The sequence below is a fragment of the Bos indicus genome, chromosome 4 (genome assembly GCF_029378745.1).
Source record: "Bos indicus isolate NIAB-ARS_2022 breed Sahiwal x Tharparkar chromosome 4, NIAB-ARS_B.indTharparkar_mat_pri_1.0, whole genome shotgun sequence".
NCBI lineage: Eukaryota > Metazoa > Chordata > Mammalia > Artiodactyla > Bovidae > Bos > Bos indicus.
In genome coordinates, this window is record NC_091763.1 from 44834646 (window position 1) to 44862273 (window position 27628).

Here is a 27628-nt window from a genome sequence, read left to right on the forward strand (position 1 = left end):
CATCAGGTCATGACCCCGGAAGCACACCCTTCCTACAGTCCCAAACTGAGACGATGGCGGCGGCGGCGGTGGCCCGAGCGGTGCTATTTTCTGCGGCGCGGCGGCGGCTTTGCGGTTTCACCGAGAGGCTCCTAATCGGAGGCGCTGCTGGGCGGGTGAGCTTCCGTCTACTTGTCTGGGTGCCACCTGGAATCAGGCTAGACCGGGCCTTACCCGCAGGACCCTGTGCGGCGACCCTGAGTTAACGGGCGCCCGGCTGGGCCGCGGGCGTCCGCCCCACACACCTCCACCTGCGGATCGGGCCTTAGCCGGGACCCGTGGGGCATCCGGCTGCCGGGGACGCTTATTCCCGTCGGCGCTGGGCTGGCTTTGGTCACCCGCAGCGCGTGACCTGCCAGGGACGTGTGGGATGACCGTGGTTTACTAACCCCCTCCCCCAGTTACTCAGTCATTATAAAGAGTGTGTGTTGATTATTAAAATCGCAGTGGTTACAATTGGCGGGGGTGGGGGGGGGCGGTGGGGGTTGCTGTTAAAAACTGAGGACCCACCCCCATCCGCTCCGAGTTCTCTTTTTGCCTAAAACTGGCTCTCGTCCTGATCATCAGCTCTGGTTCCTGTGAACCCTGGGGCAGCTAAAGGAAAAGTTTGTCTGTATATGTATTTTTCTCGTAAGAGACTAGCTTTCTCTAGAGTTCGAGGGACTTTTAACATATGTATAAAGAAGAAAACATGTGGGGACCTGGGAATAGTCCATAGTCAATTAATCAGTCAGCCAGAGTGTATCTTGAGTAATTACCCTTCTTTCTACCCTCTTTTTCTGTCCTTTTCAAAACTTTGCTTTTCTTGAACAGTGGAAGCTAAGCATTTCTATGCTGTGAGTGTATTTTTATATTTTTTTCTCCTTTTCTTGACCTTTTCCTCCCCTTGTTCCCTTTATGAGTACTAAACATTTCTAGAAGTATTGAAATAAAAGTAGTTTCTTTTAGGATAATGACAAAAACTGTTCATTTTTCTTCAGGAAAGGGCATGTTTGTAGACTTGTTGCTGGCTTTAGGAAAGTGGTTGGTCGAGGAATATTCCTAGGGTAGGCAAAGGGGTGGATCTAGTGAAGTAAAAGTTAAGGAGGAAAGAGTACTTTAGAGTCTCTTTGACATAGATTTGGTTTTCCAATCAGTAATTTGTATTAAGAACAGTGATATGTTTTGCTGCTTCCTTTCTCCCCAACCAGTCTTTATATTTTGGAGGAAACAGATTGAGAAGTACACAGGCTGCTGCACAAGTTGTTCTGAATGTTCCTGAAACTCGAGTAACCTGTTTGGCGAATGGACTCAGGGTGGCCTCTGAAGACTCTGGGCTCGCAACATGCACAGTAAGTGCTTTAGTTTGACCCCTCATTAGGAGACAGCAGACTGTACGTGTAAAGCTTTTCAGTAGGTTGGCAGGTAGTTGGAAGGAGCAGCAGTTATTTTGCCTTGACAAGTGATTGTCCCTTGTGACGCTTTTCTTGTAATACTTCCATACTGGATGCGTGTGTGCTTAGTTTAAGTGACTACATCTTGTAGCAGGTTGTACTGTGCAGTGTTGATAATAATGAGAGCCGTATACTTGCTGGACTACCGTGTGCTAGATGTTTTTACATATCTTGTCTTATTTGATCTTTAAAATACTTCTTTGTAGCAGGGATCATTTCATCCATTTGATAGTTGAAAAACAAGATTCGAGAAGTTAAATGGTTTTGTCCAAGGTCACAACTAATACATGACAGAACAGGATCTTAACCTAGATCTTCTGACAGTCTCTTCTGATGTTCTTTATCTTATACTTGATAATTGACTGTAGTAACACACTGGGCTAACAATCTGGGTCCTCAGTAAAGCTGCCAAGTAAGTGTTTGCGGCACCCAGTAGACTGACGACTAAAATTTTTAAATCTCATAATTCATAGGATTATATTGTCAATCCAGTCAAGAAAACTTTAATGTTAAGACTGGAAAGCATTTGTCAGAAAAAGGAAGAACACTGCTCCCACCCCTTCCTTATCCCCTCAAAAGAAAGAAGAAGACGTCTTATCTAATTCTTACCTGACTATATTAAGGTTGGGCTCTGGATTGATGCTGGAAGTCGATATGAAAATGAGAAGAATAATGGAACAGCTCACTTTCTGGAGCATATGGCTTTCAAGGCAAGTTATTATTTTTTAAATACATTTTAAGGCAAGTTATTATTTTTTTAAATACATTTTAAGAGATAGTAAACACAAAGTCTTATTCTAAGACTACGTGATATAGTCTTATATATAAGACTATATATATGTCTTATATATACTACTTCAAAAGTATAGCATGTCTTATTTTTATTATTTTTTAGAATCTTTCTTTTTTCAGGATAATTACCTGGAATAATTACTGATAATTGCTCTGTAGAGGTGAAACAAAGATTTTCTCTTGGGATGTAAATGTCATCTGAAAGTATGTCACTATTTCCGAAGCCCGATGTAGTTTAGAAACCAAATTTGGTCCTTACATCAAACTGTACATAGGCTTCTGTCCTCACCTCATATTCATTGTTTGAACTGTGTAGAACAAATGAGGGATAAAGGAAGAGATTTTATATTTATATATATATATATTTTTCCCCCCTCTCTCTCTTTTATTTCAGGGCACCAAAAAGAGATCCCAATTAGATCTGGAACTTGAAATCGAAAATATGGGTGCTCATCTCAATGCCTATACCTCCAGAGAGCAGACTGTATATTATGCCAAAGCATTCTCTAAAGATTTGCCAAGAGGTATTATTATTTATACTGCAGATATGTAATTTTCACAGGCATTCAGAAACAATTTAGTACTGTTTTCATTATGTTTCTTGAGAAAGACTAAACCCCAGAAATGTGAAAATAAGTGAATCAAACTCCGGGTGAGGGGGCACCTATTTTTTCTACCAATATGACAAATGATATTAAATATTTATAGGCTGCAAGACTTGTACAAACCAGGTCCTAACACTTGATTCAAATATTAATTCCTCCAGAGTCATACCTGGGTAGTAAATGATTTTTAACTGTTTTATTATATGTTCACTTTTACTGTCTACTTTTTATTTTTGTTTTTTCTCTGTTGTGTTATCTGAATTTTTCATTTCTCTTACAAGCCAGAACATATTTTATATTTTCTGACTGCCAGGCTTTGTTTTTGAACAGAACGTGCTTGCTTCTTTATTTCATTTGCATATTCTGGTTCCTCCTCCTGGAGTGCACTTCTTTCTTAGCTTCCTTTACATTAATTTCAATTTCAAATTTGAATTTCTAAAATTCAATTTATTTAAACTAAAACCCAAAAAAATAAACCTAAAACAGTTCACTCATTTTTCCCTCCCCCATCTCTGGTGATGACCAATCTGAATGAAACTGTATCATTAGAATACCTAAATAATAGTTTGCCCCACCTAACTCCAGGTTGTTTGGGTTTGTAGCTGCTTCTGGAATAAACAAGTGATGGTATTATATATGTGTGTGTGTGTGTGTGTGTGTGTATGTAAATTCTTTGATACTTGTATATATCCTATTTCTGACTGCATTTGACTTAGAATATCTTTAAGGTCCAATTTAATTTCAGGTATGTTATTGAGGATCTATGCTTTTAAATTTCAGTATTAAATATACATTAGAAAGAAGATTCTTATTAAAACATAAATATTGGGAAATATGAATCCCCACTTTTAGGTACTAGTCTAGACTACTACTTCCAAATAGAGGAGGCTCTTCATACAGGATCTCTCATTTTCCCATCTGTCTTTGGGCTCTTCCTTACCCATCTGGGCCTTTACTTCTCTGGACAGATGGGATTTTATTGTTTTTAAATTTTATTGGAGCATTTTTTATTTGATTCACAACATGGTGTTAGATGGACAGATAGCTTTAATTTGGTTTTACAAATTATTTTTTCCTCTTGGTCATAATCTCAGTCCCAGCTTATTCTTGCAGTCTGTTTTGTCATTTTGGGCAATGTAGAGGTAATTAATTACAGAAGTCCTTGGTACTGAAACATTTTTGCTTCTGAAACAAGTCCACTTTAAGTGAACTTAAAGAACAGAAGTTTATAGCAGGGTAACATAATGAAAGTTGATAAATTTGTTTTCTGTTTACTAAAATTTAGATTGTGATTACAACTGTATACTAATTCTTCAAGGATAGTTTAGGTTTCTCTTTTTTGGAGAAGTATGTACTTTCTCTGATAAAATTGCTTAATAGCATGATATATCCTTTAGTTTACTTGTGACTTTTTACAAATTAGGGTTGTTTTTGTATAAATATTTGAAGGTTTTATCAGTCTTCCCCAAGGGTCACTTAATTATCCTTTGATAGTCACATGTATGTCTTTTGGGGTAATTATCCTTTTCTACAACTGTTAACTATTCCAGCTCTGTTGAATCATCATTTATCAGAGTCTTTGATAAACAGTCAGAATCTAACCAGCACTGACCATTAATTGTAATTAAGTGGGGAAAGATGTTTGAGACGACACTAATTCTCGCAAATTTAGGAATTTTCTCCAAGCTCATCTGTACCACAGGGGATTATATTTTTCATTTTAATTTATTCCTTTTAGGTATATCAAATGTACAGAAACATTTATTTCTTCCAGTGTAATAATCATTTATTCAGTATTGAGTGCTGGTCACTATCATGGTTTCTGATGCTAATTTAATAGATATTAATAGTGAAAATTAAGACTCAGTGTTTCTTCCTGTGTTTTATTTTCAATTAGCTGTAGAAATTCTTGCTGATATAATACAAAACAGCACATTGGGAGAAGCAGAGATTGAACGTGAACGTGGAGTAATCCTTAGAGAGATGCAGGAAGTTGAAACCAATTTACAAGAAGTTGTTTTTGATTATCTTCATGCTACAGCTTATCAAAATACTGCACTTGGACGGACAATTTTGGGACCAACTGAAAATATCAAGTAGGTATAATTCTCAGATTTTTTTTTTGAGAAAAAATTTGAATTGTGAAAATTAACATTCACAAACATTCAAAAAGTATGTTTCAGAAAGTAATTTTTTACCCCCAATAATCTGAATGAAATGGTATCATTATAGTACTTGAATGACCCTTTAGCCCTACTTGACTTCAGGTATCTGGGTCCTATTTCTGGAGTAAACAAGTGATGATACTACATTTTATATATATATATATGTTGAAATTCTTTGATACTTGTTGTATATATCCTATTTCTGACTGCATTTAACTTAGAATAACTTTAATATCCAATTTAATTGGATATTAAAGGTATATTATGTGAGGTATATTATGTGAGGTATAAAGGTATATTATGTGAGGATCTTTGCTTTTAAATTTCCCTTTAGTACTGCTTTTCTTACTCCATTTACAGATCTATAAATCGTAAGGACTTAGTGGATTATATAACCACACATTATAAGGGACCAAGAATAGTACTTGCTGCTGCTGGAGGTAAGTTTAAATTTCTACGACTATTTTAAACAGTGATATGCTTATCAGTTTGATCCTGTTGGGAGATATCTTTAGAGTTTTCATTTACAGAGCAAATTGTTTAGTATGCTGGGTAAGGGCAATGCGGAACACTGAAACTGGACTTCCCCCGTCTTCTCTTTACTTAGTAGAGTTTTTTAATAGGAAAGCTTAGTGACCCTCTAGTATATAAGTGTACATACATAATGGAATTTACTTGCAAGGAAAGGGCAGATGGGTGAGCTGGAAGATAATGACAGTGGAAGATAGTGTTCAACAGTTTGGGAATCTCTTGAGATTTTAAATTATTTCTTGAGAACTAGCTTCATCCTTGGTCAGGCATGGCCCGAGTATGTTACGTTGTTTATTCATTCTTTGATTTGTTCGTTCATTCAGTAGATCTGCTAATTACTGAGAAGGGGAAGTATACAAGGGATTTTGAGACTATTTAATGGGAATTTGAACATGAAAGTGGCATGAGGACAAGGCCTCCTTGGAGGAACAGAGAAAGTAAGTTCAGGTTAGATTTTGCTAGATTTCCTAGTAGTCTGAATTTAGGCAAATAGTACATTTTATTGGTTTCCAGTTTTATTTTCTCTTTTTAAGACAAAACGAAGATTTACATGGCATGTTCTTTTGTGTAAATTTTCCTTTAGAAATGATAATAATTTAAAATTCTAGTTGGCCAGGATAGACTTTATTACTTGGGAATAATGAAGAAGATGAAAATGAGGTTAACTGTCAGAAACATGGTACCTTTGTGTGGCTCTGTGTGCTCTAAAGTTCTCGAGTTAGTAACACTGTTTCTAAAATGGCTGGTGGTGACTGGAGTTCCACAGTGAAACTGCCTTGGAAAGGGGACACTGTTGGTTGGATGGGGCCTCAACAACTAAGTTGTCTAGGAGATTCTGCCATTGTTGGTGGCATATGGATGCAGTGGGTTTTGTCACACAGTTCATTGGTTCATTTTGACATTGTCAGAGTTGGGATATCTTACAATTAATGGCCTATCCTAGATTAATTAGCATATTGTCTTATTGGTACATAAGCGATGATGTTTCTTATAAGCAGTGGCATTATAAATTCAGTGAAACAGGCCAGACCCAGCTTCATTAAAAAAAAAAAGAAAAGAAATTATTGGCTCCCCTGCCTTTTAGATAGAGGTAAGTAGAGGTGGTACTGGGACAGGAGCTGAAAGTCTGGAACATCCAACCAGGAGGGCTACAGATAAAGGTAGTAAAACAGTGGAGGTGGTTGCCAGGTGCTGAGAATTGTGTCCATGCTCACGGATCTACCCTCTGCTTGTCATCTCTGTACCACCAAGTTCTTCCTATTGTCACCGTCTGGACTGATAATCAAGGTGGCTCTCCTATGTAGTGATTGTGAAAAGAACGTGTATATAATCATTCACTGTCTTGTTTTATACCAGAGATTCTTTGGAAAATATGGGTGTAAGTTGTGCTTTTATGTTCTAATGGAATGTTTCATTAAAAAAAAAATTTCGTGGCGATATTTTTTAAGGCACTTACCCATGCCTGAATTAGTCTTGTAAGTTTAAGAATCTTTCACTGAATCTCTTTAGGCTCAAGTTTGGAAAATAGGGCTATAGAATCCAAGTACTTCTTAAATTTTGGATAGCAAATAGTGAGTGTTTGATTAGCTATGAATTTATTCAGGAATCTGTATGAGGTTATTTTAGTCCTGAATTTTGATAGCAGAGCACAGAGAATAAAGTATGTCCAGCTTTCTTTAAATGATACAGAGCTCATATTCTTTTCTACTTTAAAAATTTTATTGAAAAGTGACCCTTTTTTGCTAGTTTGCAACTAGGACTTTTGGGGGCTTCCCTAGTGGCTCAATTGGTAAAGAATTCACTTGTAATGCAGGAGACTGCCTACAGTGCAGGAGACCCAGGTTGGATTCCTGAGTCGGAAAGATCCCCTGGAGAAGGAAATGGCAACCCACTCCAGTATTCTTGTGTGGGAAATCCTATGGGCAGAGGAGCCTGGTGGGCTACTGTCCACGGGGTCGCAAGAGCTAGACATGACTTAGCAACTCAACCACCATCACCACCACCATTTAGGACTTTTAATTACTTAATATAACATGATTTTGTATGGAAAGTAATACCTTCAAGCTATCTTATCCTTATCTTTGAATCAGTGGATGAAAACTGATTGTTATTCAGAATGAGAAATCTGTGCAACTGCAAGTCTTACCAACCAGGGATAAAATGTGCTTTGTGAGCTTACTCTTGAAAAGGCTTTTTACTGACTGCAAGTAGTCCTTGTGTAACCTGTATCAGTTATACCACCTTAAGCTCATTGTAAACAGAAGTACTGGCAGTTAATTGTGTGCTTTACATTTTATTGCTGCTGGATATATGAAATATTTTCCTTCAATTTAGGAGTTTCCCATGATGAGCTGCTTGAGTTAGCAAAATTTCATTTTGGTGAATCTTTGTCCACACACAAAGGAGAAATACCAGCTCTGCCTCCGTGCAAATTCACAGGAAGTGAGGTAGGCCGAGCGTCCTAAGCTTTTAACCCTTTTGGTTTCTTGTGTTGTATTTATGACCGTTCGTACAAAATGTGCCTGTTCCTAACAGTAAAATGGAGGAAACCAAAGGAGTCCAAATGCATATGGATTCAGTTGCTTATATTTCTTCCTGTTCCATGTATTTAACCACCTATTTTTCTTTTTTAAGGAAAGTATTATTTGGTCTTTTTGTGCTTTTTGACATTATGCCTATTTTCCTATTGGCAGGGCATAAAAGTAATCTTTTATTTTAAAAACATCCCACATTTTGACACTATTAGATTTATTCCTGACTGAGTCTACCCACAGTACATTTCTGGGCGTAGCTGTTAAAGCCAGAACTTCTAGAGAAATCTGCTCTCTGTCAGCTATTTCTTTAAGCCTCATTAGAAGCTTTGTTTGCCACATTAGGGATGATGCTCATATATTAGTATCTGGAAAGAAGCCTGATTTTGGCAGTTACATGAGACTAGCATTGGCAGTACAAAAATAAGCCTGTTGAGATTAGCCTAAATTTAGACAGAAAAATTCAGACTGATGATTATTTTTGCCAGTTAAATAATGCAAAGCTTTTTGACCACATTAATTATCTGGTAGCTACGTGTCTGTAGAATTTCAACTAGAGATCTTTTGGTGAAATCCTTCTGAACTATGGAGTATAATGAGGCCTGATTGTTTAAAAAACAAGAGTGTCATGGTGAGCGTTTTAAGTTTGCAATTAATAGCACTGGTGAATTAGTTTATTGTCAAGCATGTTATAGAGTGGTAATCTCAACTAGAGCTTTGCATCCTTTATCCCAACTAGATTCGAGTGAGGGATGACAAGATGCCTTTGGCACATCTTGCGGTAGCTGTTGAAGCTGTTGGTTGGGCACATCCAGATACAATCTGTCTCATGGTTGCAAACACACTGATTGGCAACTGGGATCGCTCTTTCGGAGGAGGAATGGTATGTGATTTTAAAAGTAAATTTCCATAATAAATGAGAAGATAAAACTGTGCTATGAATTTTGACTTACATATGAACTGATCCTGGATTGCTCCCAGGCAAGAAAAAAAACTTTCTTTTGGTGTATTGTTAAATTTTGATTAAGGATAGAAGGATTCATTGATAGTACTATATCAACATTAATATCCTAATTTTATAACTGTAGTAAGGTTAAATTCATTGTTTTTCAGAAGTGCATATTAACAAGTATTTGGGGGTAAAAAGGATATTTGCACTATGTTCTCAAACAGTTGAAAAATATGTTAAAGAGAATTGATAAAGGAAAATAAGTTAACAATTGTTAAGGAATTTGGAAAAGGTAATTCTTTGTACTATTTTTGTTCCTATTCTGTTATGTCTGAAGTTACTTCAAAATTTATCTCATCCTCTGCTGCCCCCTTCTCCTCTTGTCCTCCATCTTTCCCACCATCAGGATCTTTTCCAGTGAGCCAAGCCTTCACATCAAAGTATGGTGGCCAAAGTATTGGAGCTTCACTTCAGCATCAGTCCTTCCAATGAATATTCAGGGTTGATTTCCTTTACCATTGACTAGTTTGATCTCCTGGCAGTCTAAGGGAGTCTCAGGAGTCTTCTCCAGCACCACAATTTGAAAGTATCAATTCTTCGGTGCTCAGTCTTTTTATGGTCCAACTCTCGAATCAGTATTTGACTGCTGGAAGAACCATAGCTTTGACTATATGGATGTTTCTCAGCAAAGTTATTTCTCTGCTTTTTAATACACTGTCTAGGTTTGTCAGTTTTTCGTCCAAGGAGCAAGGATCTTCATTTCATGGCTGTAGTCACCATCCACAGATTTTGCAGCCCAAGAAAATTTGTCACTGCTTCCACTTTTTCCCCTTCTATTTGCCATGAAGTGATGGAACTGGATGCCATGATCTTAGTTCTTTGAATGTTGAGGCTTAAGCCAGCTTTTTCACTCTACTCTTTCACCCTGAACAAGAGGGTCTTTAGTTCATCTTCATTTTCTGCGATTAGAGTGGTATCCTCTGCATATCTGAGGTTATTGATATTTCTCCCAGCAGTCTTGATTCCAGCCTGTGATTCATCCAGCCTGGCATTTCGCATGATGTACTCTACATAGAAGTTAAATAAGCAGGGTGACAATATATAGCCCTGTCATACTGCTTTCCTAATTTGGAACCAGTCCATTATTCCAAGTCTGGTTCTAACTGTTGCTTCTTGACCTGTGTACAGGTTTCTCAGGAGACAGGTAAGGTAGTCTGGTATTCCTATCTCTTTAAGAATATTCCACAGTCTGTTGTGATCCACACAGTAAAAGGCTTTATTGTAGTCAGTGAAGCAGATGTTTTTCTGGAATTCCCTTGTTTTCTCTATGATCCAGTGAACATTGGCCATTTGATCGCTGGTTCCTCTACCTTTAGTCTATACACAGTTTGTACACCTGGAAGTTCTTGATTAACATACTGCTGACACCTAACTTGATGGATTTGGATTTTGAGCATAAGCTTACTTGCATATGAAGTGAGTGCAATCGTATGACAGTTTGAACATTCTTTGGCATTTCCCTTGGAATGAAAACTGACCTTTTCCAGTCCTGTGGCCACTGCTGAGTTTTCCAAATTTCCTGACAGTATATACTGAGTGCAGCACTTCAACAGCATCATTTTAGGATTTTAAATAACTAACAAAATGTATATATTTGTACTCAAAGACTTTGACAAAATATATTTCATACAAATATCTTAGGTTCACATGCTGTATTTCAGATTTTTAAGCAAACTGCCAAAAGCTCTACAAAGTACGTTGGTAATAGTGCATTATTTTACTTCTTAAATTAACTTTTTAACTTTTTTGTTGGCAAAGCAAATTGGCATAGTTTATTCAGTTTTTTGGTTTATATGGTTTTTATAAGTGATTATTCAACAAAGCTGGAACACATAATTAATAACCATATCCCACGTCAGTCAGTGCTAGAAGTGGAATGCTGGGTTGGATTAGCCAAGGGATCCTGAAAATGTGCTTGAACTACAGTATGTGAGATCATCCCATTTTTAATTTTAGGGATAGCTCTGTCCTGACGGGATCTGTCACTTCTTTTTTTTGGTTTTAATTTTTATACTGTAGTTGATTTACAATGTAGTTGTGTTAGTTTTGGGTATGTAGCTAAGTGATACATATTTATATAAATCCATTCACAGAGTATTACTTAAGAGTTCCCTGTGGCATGCATAGGTCCTTGTTATTTTATATATAGTGGTGTGTATACGTTAATCCCAAAGTCTGTGAGTCTGTTTCTCTTTTGTAAATAGGTTCACTTGTATCTTTGTTTTTTAATATTCTACATTTATATAAGTGATATATTTGCTTTTCTCTGACTTAGTATGATTATTATTTTAGAAGTGGGTGCAAATTCTAAGGATTAACTCTTTTAACATTATGACTTTCTCTGAGGATGATGCATTGGGCTGGTGAGGTAACTATAATTCTTAGTTTCATTGAATTTTCACTTTTTATTGAGATATTGCTGAATAAAACTGAGAAACTCAGCCTTTTTGGGCAGTCACTATTTCTACATGTCATTTTTCTTTCTGGTAGTCTGCACATGTATACCTACAGTTCTTCTGGACAATTTCTTTTCCTTTCAGAATTTATCTAGCAAGCTGGCCCAGCTTACCTGTCATGGCAACCTCTGCCATAGCTTCCAGTCTTTCAACACTTCCTACACAGATACAGGATTGTGGGGAATCTATATGGTTTGTGAACCAGCCACTGTTGCAGATATGCTACATGTTGTTCAAAAAGAATGGTGAGAAAATAATTTAAATCTTGCTTAAGAATTACCAATTCAGACTATTTTCTTTTACACTGTTGACGGTGATTAATTTTTTATGGTGATAGCATTTTATTAAGAGAACAAGACTAAGTACTGTTCTACAGTAGCAACTGTTGCAATGTTTTAAAGATCACATTTCTTCTGGGTTTCATGTGAAGCTGATTTATATTATAGAAACTTCTTCTTTTTTTTTTTAATATTTTGCTTTATGAATATTCACAGAGATATTTAATATCCAAAGAGATCTTTTTTTTTTTCTTTTCATGTAGACATAAGTTGTCAAACATCTTAAAACCTATAACTTGATTATCATCCCTTATGGGAAGTCCCTGTAGCAAGTTTTTACTACCATACTGGCTCAACATATTGTAATTCATACACTATCAAGATCTCTGAAAAATCATTGTTCATCTCTGTGTGACTAGGAGTATGAAATACCCTTTCTTTTATGGACCTTTGTCCCATAAATGTTAATGCACCCATGAAACTGATGTCTTTTAATTTTATTTTTGAAATCTGGTACTGAATCCCTAGATTATACTATCAGGACAATGTCATTGAAGAACAGCTCTGGGCAAAAATATGAAGTATGAAGCTTATTTCCTTCCCATTAGATTTATCTGTGCTGTCCTGATAAACTTCCCATGCCTATCACAATAACCAAAAATAAACTTCTTAATCATTAAGTAGCAGATTACTTCAGAAAGATCTTAAAAGTTAAAAATGTTTAAACGCCAACTAGAATTTTAGGAAATATTTCTAAACCTATTTGGCTTGGAAAGGCTGTGTTAAAAATGAATCTGAAGTTGCCATTGCTAAAAGAAATGTAGTGTTTTAGTCAAATCTAGTACCTTGAGACAGGCAGAAGGTCCCACGGCTTCTTGGAAAACTGTTATTTAGCTCTGGTCCCTTTCCTACACCATTCTTAAATGGTTTACGCTCTAGCTAGATGTGAAGTGAAGTGCAGTAGCTCAGCTGTGTCCAACTCTTTGTGATCCCATGGACTGTAGCCTTCCAGCCTCCTCCATCCATGAGATTTTCCAGGCAAGAGTACTGGAGTGGGTTGTCATTTCCTTCTCAAGGGGATCTTCCTGACCCTGGGATTGAACCCTGGTCTACCACATTGCAGGCACACGCTTTACTGTCTGAGCCAGACTTAAAGAGATGTAATCATTAACTTAATTATTAGGTTTAAATTAGACTCAGCTAGATTCTTTTGAGAAACCAGTGACCCACTGATCTATCTATCCCCTAGCAAGTCAGATCCTAACACATGGGGATTCACAAATTTTCAAAATGACTGTAGAATTTCTCAAAATGCAGTCAGCCTATTTTTATATTGTAGTGAATCTCTGCTAACCATATCCCTTTTGAGAAATTAACCCTACCAGGAAAATTATCAGTAATATTTTAACTTTGTGTAACCTGTTGGGATCAATAGTAATTTCAACTTTTTACTAAATTGAATTCATAATCAATTGTACATTGTGGTATAACAGAGAATATAGCATCCTTTCTTTCTTTAGGTCATTAACTCATAAAACACGTAACATTTTCAAATTACTTGACCTTTGATTTTTCCAAATGGCTTTTAGGATGCGACTGTGTACAAGTGTCACTGAAAGTGAAGTTGCTCGTGCCAAAAATCTTCTGAAAACAAACATGTTGCTGCAACTTGATGGTAAAAGAATAAAGACTTAGGTCTTTTTTTCACATGGTTTATCTAGATTCCAGTCCTTAGTTTTCTTTTTTCATTAAAACAGGTTCCACTCCCATCTGTGAAGATATAGGTAGGCAAATGTTATGCTATAATCGAAGAATTCCCATCCCTGAGCTTGAAGCAAGAATTGATGTAAGTAGTCCTTAGATACTGTTGGATCTTGTGTAAAACAATCTTTGTTATTAATACAACAGCTCAAGATAGGTATCATAAAATTTGCTTTAGCTCTAAAATATTCCAGGTATACAATGTCTTTACTAATACAAAAAACCTCGAATGCTTGTATCTTCAATTTTTCAGGCTGTAAATGCTGAGGTAATTCGAGAAGTGTGTACCAAATATATTTATGATAAGAGTCCAGCTGTTGCTGCTGTTGGTAAGCCTGACTCCTAGTCTCCCATGCAGAAAGTTGGCTAAGGACTTTCCTTTTATTTAGTTATAACTGTCTTTTCTTTTAAATCCTTAGGTCCTATTGAGCAACTACCAGATTTTAACCAGATTTGCAGTAACATGCGCTGGCTTCATGATTAAAAATGCTCCTAATAAACATTTGGAACATTATAAAACTGAGACCCTCAAGTTGTAAAGAAAAAAAAAAAAAATCTATACTGGTAAATATGAATAAAATACTGTATGTCAGACTTTGAAAAGATAAGACCACCACAGTGAATGGTAGATTCTCAGAGTTCAGAGAAATTATGCTGGGACACACTTTAAGTATAATTTTAAGAATGAAAATTTGTATAGTATTTTCAGTTTTATTATAAAAATGCACACGCAACAAAGATTGTCATAAGTCATTTCTTGCCTCTACTTGCATTCAGCACTTGCTCTTGTGCAGCTTTCTTTGCTTTTACCATTTCAACCAGTTCCTAGGAAGAAGACAAACATTTTACTTAGACAAAAAGTTGTCAAGATTTCAGACATTTCTAGTGTTTGATATAAATATGTAAAACATTCAAATTGGATAAATCTGTACTGAAAAGGTTGATTTTTTTAAATTAATTGCCAGAGCTAGGAAATGTCTAATACTGGCCCCACAACTATGGTGGTATTGAAGTAAGTATAACACCATAATTTAAATGATAATGGAATCTATAAACTCAAGATCTACAACCTTGTATCGTTTCATGCAGTCCTTCTTTGTCCTGCCAGGCACTGCTTCTGCTATTTTTTCCCATCTTTCAGGTGTATTTACTGGGTATGTTTTCAAAGCTTGTTCCAAAAGCTTCTGTTCTTCTGTTGTCCAAGGGGTGAAATCTGTGCATGGACCTGTTTAAGAAACAAATTTTATTTCAAACAGTTATCCTAATTTATAGAAAACTCTTTTGGAACACCTTCTCAGATGAGTCATTTGTAAGTGCCCATCTGAATCTGGTGTGTAATCTTAAATGTACTTTGAGATTAGACAAACATATACCAGCACTGAGTTGACCAAGTTTTTCCATCTTAATGGAAAAACCCAAACAAACTTTGTGGCCAACCCAATATTAACTGGGGAAAAAAAACTTTAGATAGCTTACATCCCAGAAAATTATCTGAGACAAAAGGAAAGAAATGCTTTGTATTTCTGGTCTCAAAATATACTTACCAGACATTTTTTAAAAATCAGATTTAAAATATACAGTTGGACTACTGGGTTCAAAAACACAATCATAAGTCACTTTAGATTTTTGATATATCTAGTTCCTTATAGCATAGAGAAAAGAGCTGCCTAATTACAAAACTTTTCGTTGGATGAGAGCCTGTAAACTACTCTTTGTTTTTAACTAGAAAAAACAATTTTAACAAAATTAAGGCAGGTACCCAATGCTGTAGAGGCAATGTGAGATTAGATTCCATGTTCCAGTGTTACTGTCAGCACATCCACTAAAGCCTATGCTGTACATCTCTGCTAAACCAAATCTGTATGTCTTATAGAACACTTCATAGATGTATCACAAATACATTCCTTCCTAAGGATGTAAGAAGTGCATATCCCACTTTTGTAGGAAAATTAAAATGGTTCAAAAGCTGGCTTGGTTTAGTAGTAAGTCTAAGTTAATGGACTGATCAGATCAGATCAGTCGCTCAGTCGTGTCCGACTCTTTGCGACCCCATGAATTGCAGCACGCCAGGCCTCCCTGTCCATGACCAACTTCTGGAGTTCACTGAGACTCACATCCATCGAGTCAGTGATGCCATCCAGCCATCTCATCCTCTGTCGTCCCCTTCTCCTCTTGCCCCACCAAGCGTCAGATGGGGCAGACTCTGATGCCCTCCCAGCATCAGAGTCTTTACCAGTGAGTCAACTCTTCGCGTGAGGTGGCCAAAGTACTGGAGTTTCAGCTTTAGCATCATTCCTTCCAAAGAAATCCCAGGGCTGATCTCCTTCAGAATGGACTGGTTGGATCTCCTTGCAGTCCAAGGGACTCTCGAGAGCCTCCTCCAACACCACAGTTCAAAAGCATCAATTCTTCAGTGCTCAGCCTTCTTCACAGTCCAACTCTCACATCCATACGTGACCACAGGAAAAACCATAGCCTTGACTAGACGAACCTTTGTTGGCAAAGTAATGTCTCTGCTTTTGAATACGTTATCTAGGTTGGTCATAACTTTCCTTCCAAGGAGTAAGCGTCTTTTAATTTCATGGCTGCAGTCACCATCTGCAGTGATTTTGGAGCCCAGAAAAATAAAGTCTGACACTGTTTCCCCATCTATTTCCCATGAAGTGATGGGACCGGATGCCATGATCTTTGTTTTCTGAATGTTGAGCTTTAAGCCAACTTTTTCACTCTCCACTTTCACTTTCATCAAGAGGCTTTTGAGTTCCTCTTCACTTTCTGCCATAAGGGTGGTGTCATCTGCATATCTGAGGTGATTGATATAAGAGATGGGAATACTCTTTCAGAATTTTCCACAGTTTATTGTGATCCACACAGTCAAAGGCTTTGGCATAGTCAATAAAGCAGAAATAGATGCTTTTCTGGAACTCTCTTGCTTTTTCCATGATCCAGCGGATGTTGGTAATTTGATCTCTGGTTCCTCGGCCTTTTCTAAAACCAGCTTGAACATCACGAAGTTCATGGTTCACATATTGCTGAAGCCTGGCTTGGAGAATTTTGAGCATTACTTTACTAGCGTGTGAGATGAGTGCAATTGTGCGGTAGTTTGAGCATTCTTTGGCATTGCCTTTCTTTGGGATTGGAATGAAAACGGACCTTTTCCAGTCCTGTGGCCACTTCTGAGTTTTCCAAATTTGCTGGCATATTGAGTGCAGCACTTTCACAGCATCATCTTTCAGGATTTGGAACAGCTCAACTGGAATTCCATCACCTCCACTAGCTTTGTTCATAGTGATGCTTTCTAAGGCGCACTTGACTTCACATTCCAGGATGTCTGGCTCTAGGTCAGTGATCACACCATCGTGATTATCTGGGTCGTGAAGATCTTTTTTGTATAGTTCTTCTGTGTATTCTTGCCATCTCTTATTTTCTGCTTCTATTAGGTCCATACCATTTCTGTCCTTTATCGAGCCCATCTTTGCATGAAATATTCCTTTGGTATCTCTGATTTTCTTGAAGAGATCCCTAGTCTTTCCCATTCTGTTGTTTTCCTCTATTTCTTTGCATTGATCGCTGAAGAAGGCTTTCTTATCTCTTCTTGATATTCTTTGGAACTCTGCATTCAGATGTTCATATCTTTCCTTTTTTCCTTTGCTTTTCGCTTCTCTTTTTTTTCACAGCTATTTGTAAGGCCTCCCCAGACAGCCATAGCTTAAGTTATTTCAGACCATGCAATGAGAACACAGTGGCACCTATACTGCCAGTAATGAGACTACTACTACAAATGGTATCCAGGGGTGAAGTCTGGAAATCTAAGTTCTTTCCCAATTAAAAAATACTCATAGGCACAGTGAACAAGTTAAAAAACAACATACCTCAAAACAAGGCAGAGAACTTCCATTTAAAGACAGATTAGACAGATTAAAGACTTCTGGTATTTTTGAAGTCAGCTTTTAAGTTCCAGAAAACCCTTAAGTGGAATTTTATTAGTTTGAACACCCATTTAACATCATAGATTTAACTCACTTTCTCTCTCTTGGAAAAAAGATGGAACTGGCATGCAATTATTATCTGCTATTATTATCCATGTATTGGGTTGGCCAAAAAGTTCATTTGGGTTTTTTTTAACATTTTCTGGAAAAACCTGAATGAACTTTTTGGCCAACCTAGTACTTCACAATACCAAAATGAATGCAATGTAAAATTACCATGAGAAATCACCATTCCAAAAAATGCAGCCAGCTTGCTGTTTACTGGTACAGTTGGAGAGAGGGGGGCTTACCCATTAAATCCATAGAAGAGATAAAGGAGTCGGGCCCAAGTACCACATCACTGCCAATCACTCCTGCCCTCACAGGGTCTCCCACTTGCCAGAAAACAACCATCAGTGCCTGCCTCAAGCATGTAAATTAGAACCATAAGAAAGGGCAGTAACAGTAATATCTGAACATGTCTGCATTTTGTGGAGGGCATAGGGAAAAGAGCATTATCTCCTTTAGACGTGCCCTCCAAGTGTCCTGATACGTCCACTTTGTTACTTATCTTTCTTGTGCTCAATTACTCAGTGGTTTCTGACCTTTTGTGGCCCCATGGACTGTAGCCTGTCAGGCTCATCTGTCCATGGAATTTTCCAGGCAAGAATACTGGAGTAGTTGCCACTTGTACTCCAGGTAACATTCTTAAAAGAGCCAAAATAACACTCAGCCTAGACAAAAGTCACCCTTGATTTTGCAAATGCAACAAGCAAACACAATGATTTTTTTACTCTTTATAGAACATTCTAAGTCTCTTCTATTAAAATATTTTCAAATTGAAATACAGGATAATAAATCAGACTATAGGAAAAGTGGCACTGCTAAGATAGGGACAGGAGGTCACGAAGAGTCAAAGCTGTTAGTTAATCCCAAAACAGATCTGGCACTGTGATCTGGAAAGTGTATCCAAGATTAGCTTAGTTAGGGAGAAAGGACTGGTGGCTCACAAATGCATGAAGTGAAAGAGAACTTTTCAAACTTTTGTCAACAACTCAGAGTAAGGAAAAATGTATCACATCCTGAACACATATACACATGAACAGAAGTTTCACAAATACCCACTTGTACAACAGATGTAATGCCCTCTGATATTTTCTATTCATGACCCATTAAACTGATTTCATGACCCACTTCTGAGTCATAATTTGCATTTGAAACACACTGGTCCAGAGTAATCAGAGATTAGCTAGAACACTCAAGACAATGTCAGCATAACAAATTGTGTCTGCGTAACTTGTTCTGAACCATGTGATTTGTAGGCATGCTTCCCCTTAACTCCTGTCTTCTCTTAAAAACTAGGACATTTCCTTATATATAGTATATTTTTCAAAATCAGGAAATTAACCTTGATAAAAAGTTAGTTACAGACCTTAAATTTCAATCGTCCTAATATCCTTTAATTCTGATTTGTTAAAATCCGATGAACAAAACAAACACACCCCTCCCCTCATGGCATATGAAATGGAAGAACTGCAGTTCTCAGTGGTGTTGAAGTCAGTCAGTCCTAAAAGATTACACCTTCCAGTCCACTAAATGCTTTATTTCCCAGTCACTCTGCTTGTAGGCCCTAGATCTTGTATATTCCCAGGTAGACACAAGGTTAGCATTTTCTACTCAGAAGAATGAAATTTCATTACCTTCAAATCGTTCTGAAGGTGTTGCATTGTCTGCCTGAGGCACCACACCATGTTCTTTCTTAAATTTATCAAAAGCCTTTTTGTTTATGTCATCCTTTTGATGAGGGTCTGAGAAGGGAAAAAAATTTTTTTTAATACAGTTCATCTCAGTCTTTCATTAAATCGCATAGATTACTTTTAAAATACGTATCTCAGGTAGCAAAGAAACTCTTTTGGCAAAAACTAACTCACCAAGTTTTTGAAGGCTCTTTGCTTTGCCAATAACATCTTTGGCAGTTCTCTTAACTCCAGAAGAAGAATGTATGTTCATGTAATTAGCAATAACTTCCCATCTAGAAAAATGGATATAATAATGAGAAGGAAAAAAAAAAAATTCAGAATGATCCTACATTTTTACTGCAGAAAGGTTAGCTATAACATCTAAAGAATTAGCTCTAAATTGGTGCTCTAATTATTACTATTGCCTGGACTTGAGTGTTTAAATCAGCTGTGTATAATCTTGGTTTCAAGTTTGTATAAAATCTTACAGATCGTGTAAAAAATCAACAGAAATAAGAGCACACATTTGTGTACACTGCCATTTGGACACATACTTTTAAGCTCCAGGTTGAGGTGGGAAGTAATACAGGAGAATTAAGACTAAAGAGAAACCATGGAACACAAAACCTAGTGCCTAGTATAAGCCACAATGGAATAGGCCAGCATGACAGTCAAGGTTTATGTTTCATGATCCTTAATTTCCTGAGAAACTGATGAAGCATCCTGCTGTATATATGGATCTTTGTATGTGTGCTGGTATAAGCTGTTAAGACTAGCAAACAGGTTCAAAATGTACTCTTGCTTTTTACGTTTTCCACCGTGGCACAGAATTTAGCATCTAGACCCAAGCAAATCTTTGGAAACTTGCCGCAATATGCTGCTATTTCAGATGCTTGTCTACATAATCCTGAGGCTCCAGTGAAGAGAAGCTTCATTAGAACCAATACCTTGAATTTGTTCCAGCAGGGAAGAGATTCACAGCTTTAATGAGTAATTGCAGATCATCTTCTGACCAATGTTTACTTCCGTTTCCACCTCCGCCAGCTGACTTCTCTGCATTCTTAGATGCTTGTCGCATACGAGCCTCAGCTTCCTCTTTCTCTTTTCTAATTTGCTCATTTATTTCTTCTATCTACACAAATATCATAGGTAAGTCAGGGACTTAAAGCATCTTACTACTCTGAGTTCTCTTTCTGGATGGGCCCCTGTGGTTCTCGACCCTCAGCATCATTCAGACAAGGACCCTACACTGCCCCAGCCAGGCTGCATATCTCTGCTTCAAGGAACCAAGAACCAGCCTCAGCCTAAACTACACTGTATTCCTGTCACATGATATCTATTTGCTGTGGACACTACTTGTGAAGTCTACAGTCAGTGGGTTACTCACCCACAAGGCAATTTCAAAGCTCTTATCTATCCTCTCTTGCAGACAGTATCATTTATTCTCTACAAAAAGGTAGCAGCACAGCAAAGTGCCCTTTGCTTAATCTTTAAGTTCTATCTTTTACACTGTCACTTCCAGTGTAGCTTCAAACATGCACAAGTGAAACAACAAAAACAAAAACATGCCTTTACCTGATGTTGCTTCTGCTATCTTGGAGTCATCTTTGACTCATTTTCCCACTTCAGTCCCTTAGAACAAGTCACCAAGTCCCAAAGATTTCAGTGATTCCCATTATTACTCATAGTCCAAGTCCTCCAAGTGAGATTCTTACACTAGTCACTTACACTCATCCAATGCCTCTTGTCTACAAATGCCAGATTAATAGCAGTGTTAACCCTGTGCTATTCAAAAGATCTGTGCTTATGGAAACTAGTCATCTTGGTATTCAAATCTTGCTTAATTTGGCTCTACTCTTCTTAACCAACTTAATCTCCCAATCCCCGCCCCCGCCAACTTTGTACTCCTACCTGTATTTTATGGTTCATGCTGCTCCCCTGACCTTCACTTAACAATGTCGTCCTTCAAAACTGGCTCAAACCCTTCACTGAGTTTCCCTGAGCACTCCAACCTACTGTTGGCACCTCCTCTCTAAGCTACAGACAGTATTTACTGGGTGTCCTGCATCTTTTGATCCTTAGGCCTTTTCTCTTTAGTGTAACTGTTCCTGAACTTTGTGGCAACAATAAATAGCGTAAGACTTTCTCCACATCACCTAGGCACTGGGTTATATATAGCAGGTACTAACACTTGTTGCACTGAATTGAATTTCTGGGCCTGTTTCCTCATCTGTAAAATAAAAGGTGTAGACTAGACAGAATAAAAATCTCTTTTGGTTCTAAATGTTATTATCCTACAAAAATTTGCTCAAGGAATTAACACAATTTTTTTTTAACAGTGATTCTGAAAAATCTATGATTAATGTGCTGCTGCTGCTGCTAAGTCACTTCAGTCGTGTCCGACTCTGTGTGACCCCACAGATGGCAGCCCACCAGGCTCCCTCGTCCCTGGGATTCTCCAGGCAAGAATACTGGAGTGGGTTGCCATTTCCTTCTCCAGATTAATGTGCTAGATAACCACAAATCAAACAAATATATATGATAATAAGCATAAATACTTAAATCCAGTTTACATCAACCCTAACAGAAATGAGACACTTTCTGCCCCTACAGTAACTTCCATGTTAGGTGGGGAAATACTGAGGTGAAAGCAGTACTGAGGCAGAATTAAGTGCTAAATACAGGTAGAAGTGATACGATTACCTGTTTCTCCAGAGCAGCCTTTCCTACTTCTTTAGTAGAAGATGTGAGTGTTTCATTCAAGCACTGTAAACTTAAAAGAAAAAAGGGGATGAAACTTCATCCCAAGCCCAACAGAAGACTTCAACAGCAGCTCTGTAGTTATACCTTGATAATTCAAGCCGATCACAAAGTTTTTCCACTTCTTCCATCATTTTAACACGTTCTGCCTCACTGTCAGAAAAGTGATTCCAGGTCTAGAAGTAAAAACACAAACATTTTCATCTGCTATCTACTGGCACTCAAGACATCCATAAACACAATTACAAAGCTTGAAGTTTTTGAGAACTTCTTAGGTTGAACATATTGCCTTCTGACCACCGCCAACGACATTCCCAGGGCACCTCCCAAGGCTCTCCGTGGCCAGCCAGCAATAAAGCGGCATCAGCAAGGATGGAGCAAAACAGAAACGTGATGGTGCAGAGGACCTCTGGATGTTATAAAACAATGATTCCCCACAGAACCACTGAAGAATCAAGAAACTCTTTACAACAAAATCCCTTTGTTAGGCTACCTGTTCTATCTAGTGTGTGCGCCAAACTATAAAAAAATAATGTGTTAAGAAATAGGAAGGCCAGCAACACCTGTTGACTAGAGATGATACCTAGAATGGAATGTCATGATGTGCCTGGATGAACAAGAATCGGAAAGTACTTCTCATGCTTCTTTAAACTGCCGCTGACACATCTCCCATTCCTCGCTTTTCCTTGCTCCCTTACTCCATGCAACCTGGTGCTAAGGTTCCAACGCTTCTTTTACTGGGACACTTCCCTAGGCTTCCGCTTCCTCTCAGTTCAGTCACTTAGTCATGTACAACTCTTTGTGACCCCATGGACTGCAGCACGCCAGGCTTCCCTGTCGATCACCAACTCCTGGACCTTACTCAACTCATGTCCATCAAATTGGTGATGCCATCCAACCATCTCATCCTCTGTTGTCCCCTTCTCCTCCTGCCTTCAGTCTTTCCCAGCATCAGGGCCTTTCCCAATGAGTCAGTTCTTCGCATCAGGTGGCTGAAGTATTGGAGCTTCAGCCTCAGCGTCTGTCCTTCCAATGAACATTCAGGACTGATTTCCTTTAGGATTGACTGGTTGGATCTCCTTGCAGTCCAAAGGACTCTCAAGAGTCTTCTCCAACACCACAGTTCAAAAGCATCAATTCTTTGGCGCTCAGCTTTCTTTATGGTCCAACTCTCACAACCAAACATGACTACTGGAAAAACCATAGCTTTGACTAGATGGACCTTTGCTGGCAAAGTAATGTTTCTGCATTTTATTTATTTATTTATTTTTGCTTGAGAAAAGTAATATTATTAATATCTGGACTGTGGTATACAAAATTGACATTCTCAGAGTAAAATTTAAAATGGCCAGAGTAATGTTACAAAAACTTCTCTAGAAATAACATAGTTCTATGAAGTTTACAGAGTTCTTGGAAGACTCTGCAGACAATGGACAAAATCTTTCCAGTCAGTTTTTGGAGCATGTGGAGAAAGAAAATAGCTTGTGTGGCTCTGCAGCTATTTCCAGAGCAGAGTCAGTGCATAGCAAAGCATGTCTCAGTGTGGATCTTTCTGAGGAAGATGATGAGCCAGAAGAAGTAGTTAATGTGAAAATCAGAAGAAAAGCCAGACGAATTGATTCAGATGATGAAGATGAACATACTTTTAAAGATACTTCAAGCACAAACCCATTCAACACATCTCCCTTCCCATTTTAATCTGTAAAACAATTTGATGCCTCAACTCCCAAAAATGACATCAGTCTACCTGAAAGGTTCTTTTCACCTAAAATATCTGACAGTATAAATAAGTCTGTAAATAAGTCTGTAAACTCTAGAAGATCCCTGGCTTCTAGGAGGTCTCTTATTAATGTGGTTTTAGACCACGTGGAAGATATGTTTCTGCATTTTAATATGCTGTCTAAGTTGGTCATAGCTTTTTTTCCAAGGAGCAAGCATCTTTTAATTTCATGGCTGCAATCACCATCTGCAGTGATTTTGGAGCCCAAGAAAATAAAGTCTGTCACTGTTTCCGTTGTTTCCCTATCTATTTGCCATGAAGTAATGAGACCAGATGCCATGATCTTAAGTTTTTTGAATGCTGAGTTTTAAGCCAACTTTTTCACTCTCCTCTTTCATTTTCATCAAGAGGCTCTTCAGTTCCTCTTGGCTTTTTCTCTTAAGAGTGGTATCATCTGCATATGTCAGTTATTGGTATTTCTCCTGGCAATCTTGATTCCAGCTTGTGCTTCACCCAGCCTGGCATTTTGCATGACGTACTCCGCATATAACTTAAATAAGCAAGGTGACAATATATAGCCTTGATGTACTCCTTTCCCAATTTGGAACCAGGTCTGTTGTTCCATGTCTGGTTCTAACTGTTGCTTCTTGACCTGCATACCGTTTTCTCAGGAGGCAGGTATTCCCATCTCTTTTAAGAATGTTCCAGTTTGCTGTGATCCACACCGTCAAGGGCTTTGGCATAGTCAGTAAACAGAAGTAGATGTCTTTCTGGAACTCTCTTGCTTTTTCTATGATCCAACAGATGTTGGCAATTTGATCTTTGGTTCCTCTGCCTTTTCTAAATCCAGCTTGAACATCTGGAAGTTCTTGGTTCATGTTCTGTTGGAGCATCGCTTGGAGAATTTGGAGCATTACTTTGCTAGCGTGAGAGATGAGTGCAGTTGTGTGGTTGTTTGAACATTCTTTCGCACTGCCTTTCCTTGGGATTGAAATGAAAACTGGCCTTTTCCAGTCCTGTGGCCACTGCTGAGTTTTCCAAATTTGCTGGCATATTGAGTGCAGCACTTTCACAGCATCATCTTTTAGGATTTAAAATAGCTCAGCTGGAAATCCATCACCTACACTAGCTTTGTTCGTAGTGATGCTTCCTAAGGCCACTTGACTTCACTTTCCAGGATGTCTGGCTCTAGGTGAGTGATCACACTATAGTGATTATCTGGGTCATGAAGATCTTTTTTGTATACTTCTGTGTATTTTTGCCACTTTTCTTAATATCTTCTGCTTCCGTTAGGTCCATACCGTTTCTGTCCTTTATTGTGCCCATCTTTGCATGAAGTGTTTCCTTGGTATCTCTAATTTTCTTGAAGAGATCTCTAGTCTTTCCAATTCTATTGTTTTCCTCTCTTTCTTTGCATTGATCACTAAGGAAGGCTTTCTTATCTCTCCTTGCTATTTAGAACTCTGCATTCAGATGGGTATATCTTTCCTTTTCCCCTTTGCCTTTCGCTTCTCTTCTTTTCTCAGCTATTTGTAAGGCCTCCTCAGACAACCATTTTGCCTTTTCTTTTTCTTGGGGATGGTCCTGATCACTGCTTTCTGTACAATGTTATGAACCTCTGTCCATAGTTCTTCAGGCACTCTGTCTATCAGATCTAATCCTTTGAATCTATTTGTCACATCCACTGTATAATCGTAAAGGATTTGATTTAGATCATACCTGAATGGTCTAGTGGTTTTCCCTGTGTGTGTATAGCTGCTCAGTCGTGTCTGACTCTTCGTGATCCCATGGACTATAGCTCACCAGGTTCCTCTGTCTGTGGGATTCTCCGGGCAAGAATACTGGAGTGGGTTGCCATTTCCTTCTCCATTTAAGTGTGAATTGTGCAATAAGGAATTCATGATCTGATCCACAGTCAGCTCCGAGTCTTTTTTTCACTGACCATATAGACCTTCTCCATCTTCGGCTGCAAGGAATATAATCAATCTGATTTTGGTATTGACCATATGGTTATGTACATGTGTAGAGATGTCTCTTGTGTTGTTGGAAGATGGGTGTTTGCTATGACCAGTGCATTCTCTTGGCAAAACTCTGTTAGCCTTTGCCCTGCTTCATTTTGTACTCCAAGGCCAAACTTGCCTGGCACTTCAGGTACCTCTTGACTTCCTACTTTTGTATTTCAGTTCCCTATGATGCAAAGGACATCTTTTTTGGATGTTAGCTCTAGAAGCTCTTGTAAGTCATCATAGAACTGTTAAACTTTAGATTCTTTGGCATTAGCGGTTGGGGCTTAGACTTAGATTACTGTGATACTGAATGGTTTGCCTTGGAAACAGAGATCATTCTGTCATTTTTGAGACTGAACCCAAGTACTGCATTTTGGTCTCTTTTGTTGACTATGACTGTGAGGGTTAGTCTATTTCTTCTAAGGGATTCTTGCCCACAGCAGTAGATATAATAGTCACCTGAATTAAATTCACCCATTCCCATCCATTTTATTTGGTTCACTGATTCCTAAAATGTTGACATTCACTCTTGCCATCTCTTGTTTGACCACTTTCAATCTACCTTAATTCATGAACCTAACATTCCAGGTTCCTATGCAATATTGTTCTTTACTGCGTCAGACTTTACTTCCAACACCAGTCACATCCACAACTGGGTGGTGTTTTTTCGCTTTGGCTCTGTCTCTTCAATCTTTCTGGAGTTATTTCTCTGCTCTTCTCCAGTAGCATACTGGGCACCTACTGACCTGGGGAGTTCATCTTTCAGGGTGGTATCTTTTTGCCTTTTCATATCGTTCATGGGCTTCTCAAGGCAAGAATACTGAAGTGGTTTGCCATTCCCTTCTCCAGTGGAACACGTTTTGTTAGAACTCTCCATCATGACGTGTCCGTCTTGGGTGCCCCTACAAGGCATGGCTCATAGTTTCACGGAGTTAGACAAGGCCATGGTCCATGTGATCAGTTTGGTTAATTTTCTGTGATCATGGTTTTTATTCTGTCTTCCCTCTGGTGAATAAGGATAAGAGGCTTACGAAGAAAGCTTTCTGACAGGAGACTGGGCTGGGCAGGGCAGGGCGAGACAACTGGGTCTGGTTCTGATGGGCGGGGCTATGCTCAGTCAATTTTTAATCCAATTTTCTGTTGATGGGTGGGACTGTGTTTCCTCCCTGTTGTATGTTCCCTCCCTTCAAATGGCAACCCACTCCAGTATTCTTGCCTGGAAAATCCCATGGACGGAGAAGCCTGGTAGGCTATAGCCCATCGAGTTGCAAAGAGTTGGACACAACTGAGCGACTTCACTTTCACTTTCTTCCTTAACACCACCTGTTTGGTACTTTCTCAACCTAGTACTCATCTTTAAGTATTTCAATTGCCTATTTTCTTATCATTCTCCATCATTAACTAGTGGATCTTGAAAGCAAAGACTGTGTTATCATTAACATCAGTGCTCCTCTATCCATACCTTAAGTATTGGTGATTGCCAGGGTCTGATCTCTGTACTTCTTTATTCTTTCTCCCTGGGAGTCTCATCTACTCTCCACTGAGATGTGGATGACTCTGATGATCCTGCTAAACATCAGACTTGTACCTCAAAATCACCTACTGAGTATCTTCATCTCAGCATGCCCGAAACTGAAATAATTTTTCCTAACCCCTTTCCTCTTCCTTTGTTTTCTATTTCACTGAGTAATATTATAAACCATCTAATATTCCACTCAAGAAACCAGAACATGTATTAACACTTATACTTCCTCCAACTTAGAATCAGTATTGATACCCAACAGGCAACAGCAGATCTTACCTCCTAAACGTTGGTTCATGTCATCTACCTTTGT

The 27628-nt window shown here is 38.3% G+C and overlaps 2 protein-coding genes across 5 annotated transcripts in view; one reads left to right on the plus strand and one right to left on the minus strand.

The window, feature by feature from the left end:
- The first annotated feature begins 6 nt into the window (after positions 1-6).
- PMPCB (peptidase, mitochondrial processing subunit beta) lies at positions 7-14674 on the plus strand. The gene is made up of 13 exons (XM_019958638.2): positions 7-155; positions 1230-1370; positions 2096-2182; positions 2659-2788; positions 4767-4965; positions 5395-5474; positions 7900-8012; positions 8836-8979; positions 11646-11806; positions 13429-13514; positions 13597-13685; positions 13854-13929; positions 14020-14674. The coding sequence occupies exons 1-13, from the start codon at positions 54-56 to the stop codon at positions 14082-14084; spliced, it is 1473 nt and encodes a 490-aa protein (XP_019814197.2). The 5' UTR covers positions 7-53; the 3' UTR covers positions 14085-14674.
- The window catches only part of DNAJC2 (DnaJ heat shock protein family (Hsp40) member C2), a 37520-nt gene continuing 24165 nt past the window's right edge, over positions 14274-27628 (minus strand). For all 4 annotated transcript variants that reach the window (XM_070787708.1, XM_070787710.1, XM_070787706.1 and 1 more), the window contains 7 exons: positions 22155-22243; positions 22011-22080; positions 20255-20439; positions 19500-19600; positions 19269-19376; positions 14671-14825; positions 14274-14425 (listed from right to left, as the gene is read on the minus strand). In XM_070787708.1, coding sequence (XP_070643809.1) covers positions 14351-14425; positions 14671-14825; positions 19269-19376; positions 19500-19600; positions 20255-20439; positions 22011-22080; positions 22155-22243 — 783 coding nt within the window. In that variant the 3' untranslated portion in view covers positions 14274-14350. The remainder of the gene's footprint in view (positions 14426-14670; positions 14826-19268; positions 19377-19499; positions 19601-20254; positions 20440-22010; positions 22081-22154; positions 22244-27628) is intronic.

Bases quoted from the DNA above. Each gene is read 5' to 3' on its own strand.
- PMPCB (XM_019958638.2), top strand. From the start codon at position 54: ATGGCGGCGGCGGCGGTGGCCCGAGCGGTGCTATTTTCTGCGGCGCGG. The intron at 8,980-11,645 runs GTATGTGATTTT...TTTTCCTTTCAG, and splicing joins GCTCTTTCGGAGGAGGAATG to AATTTATCTAGCAAGCTGGC. The intron at 11,807-13,428 runs GTGAGAAAATAA...AATGGCTTTTAG, and splicing joins CATGTTGTTCAAAAAGAATG to GATGCGACTGTGTACAAGTG.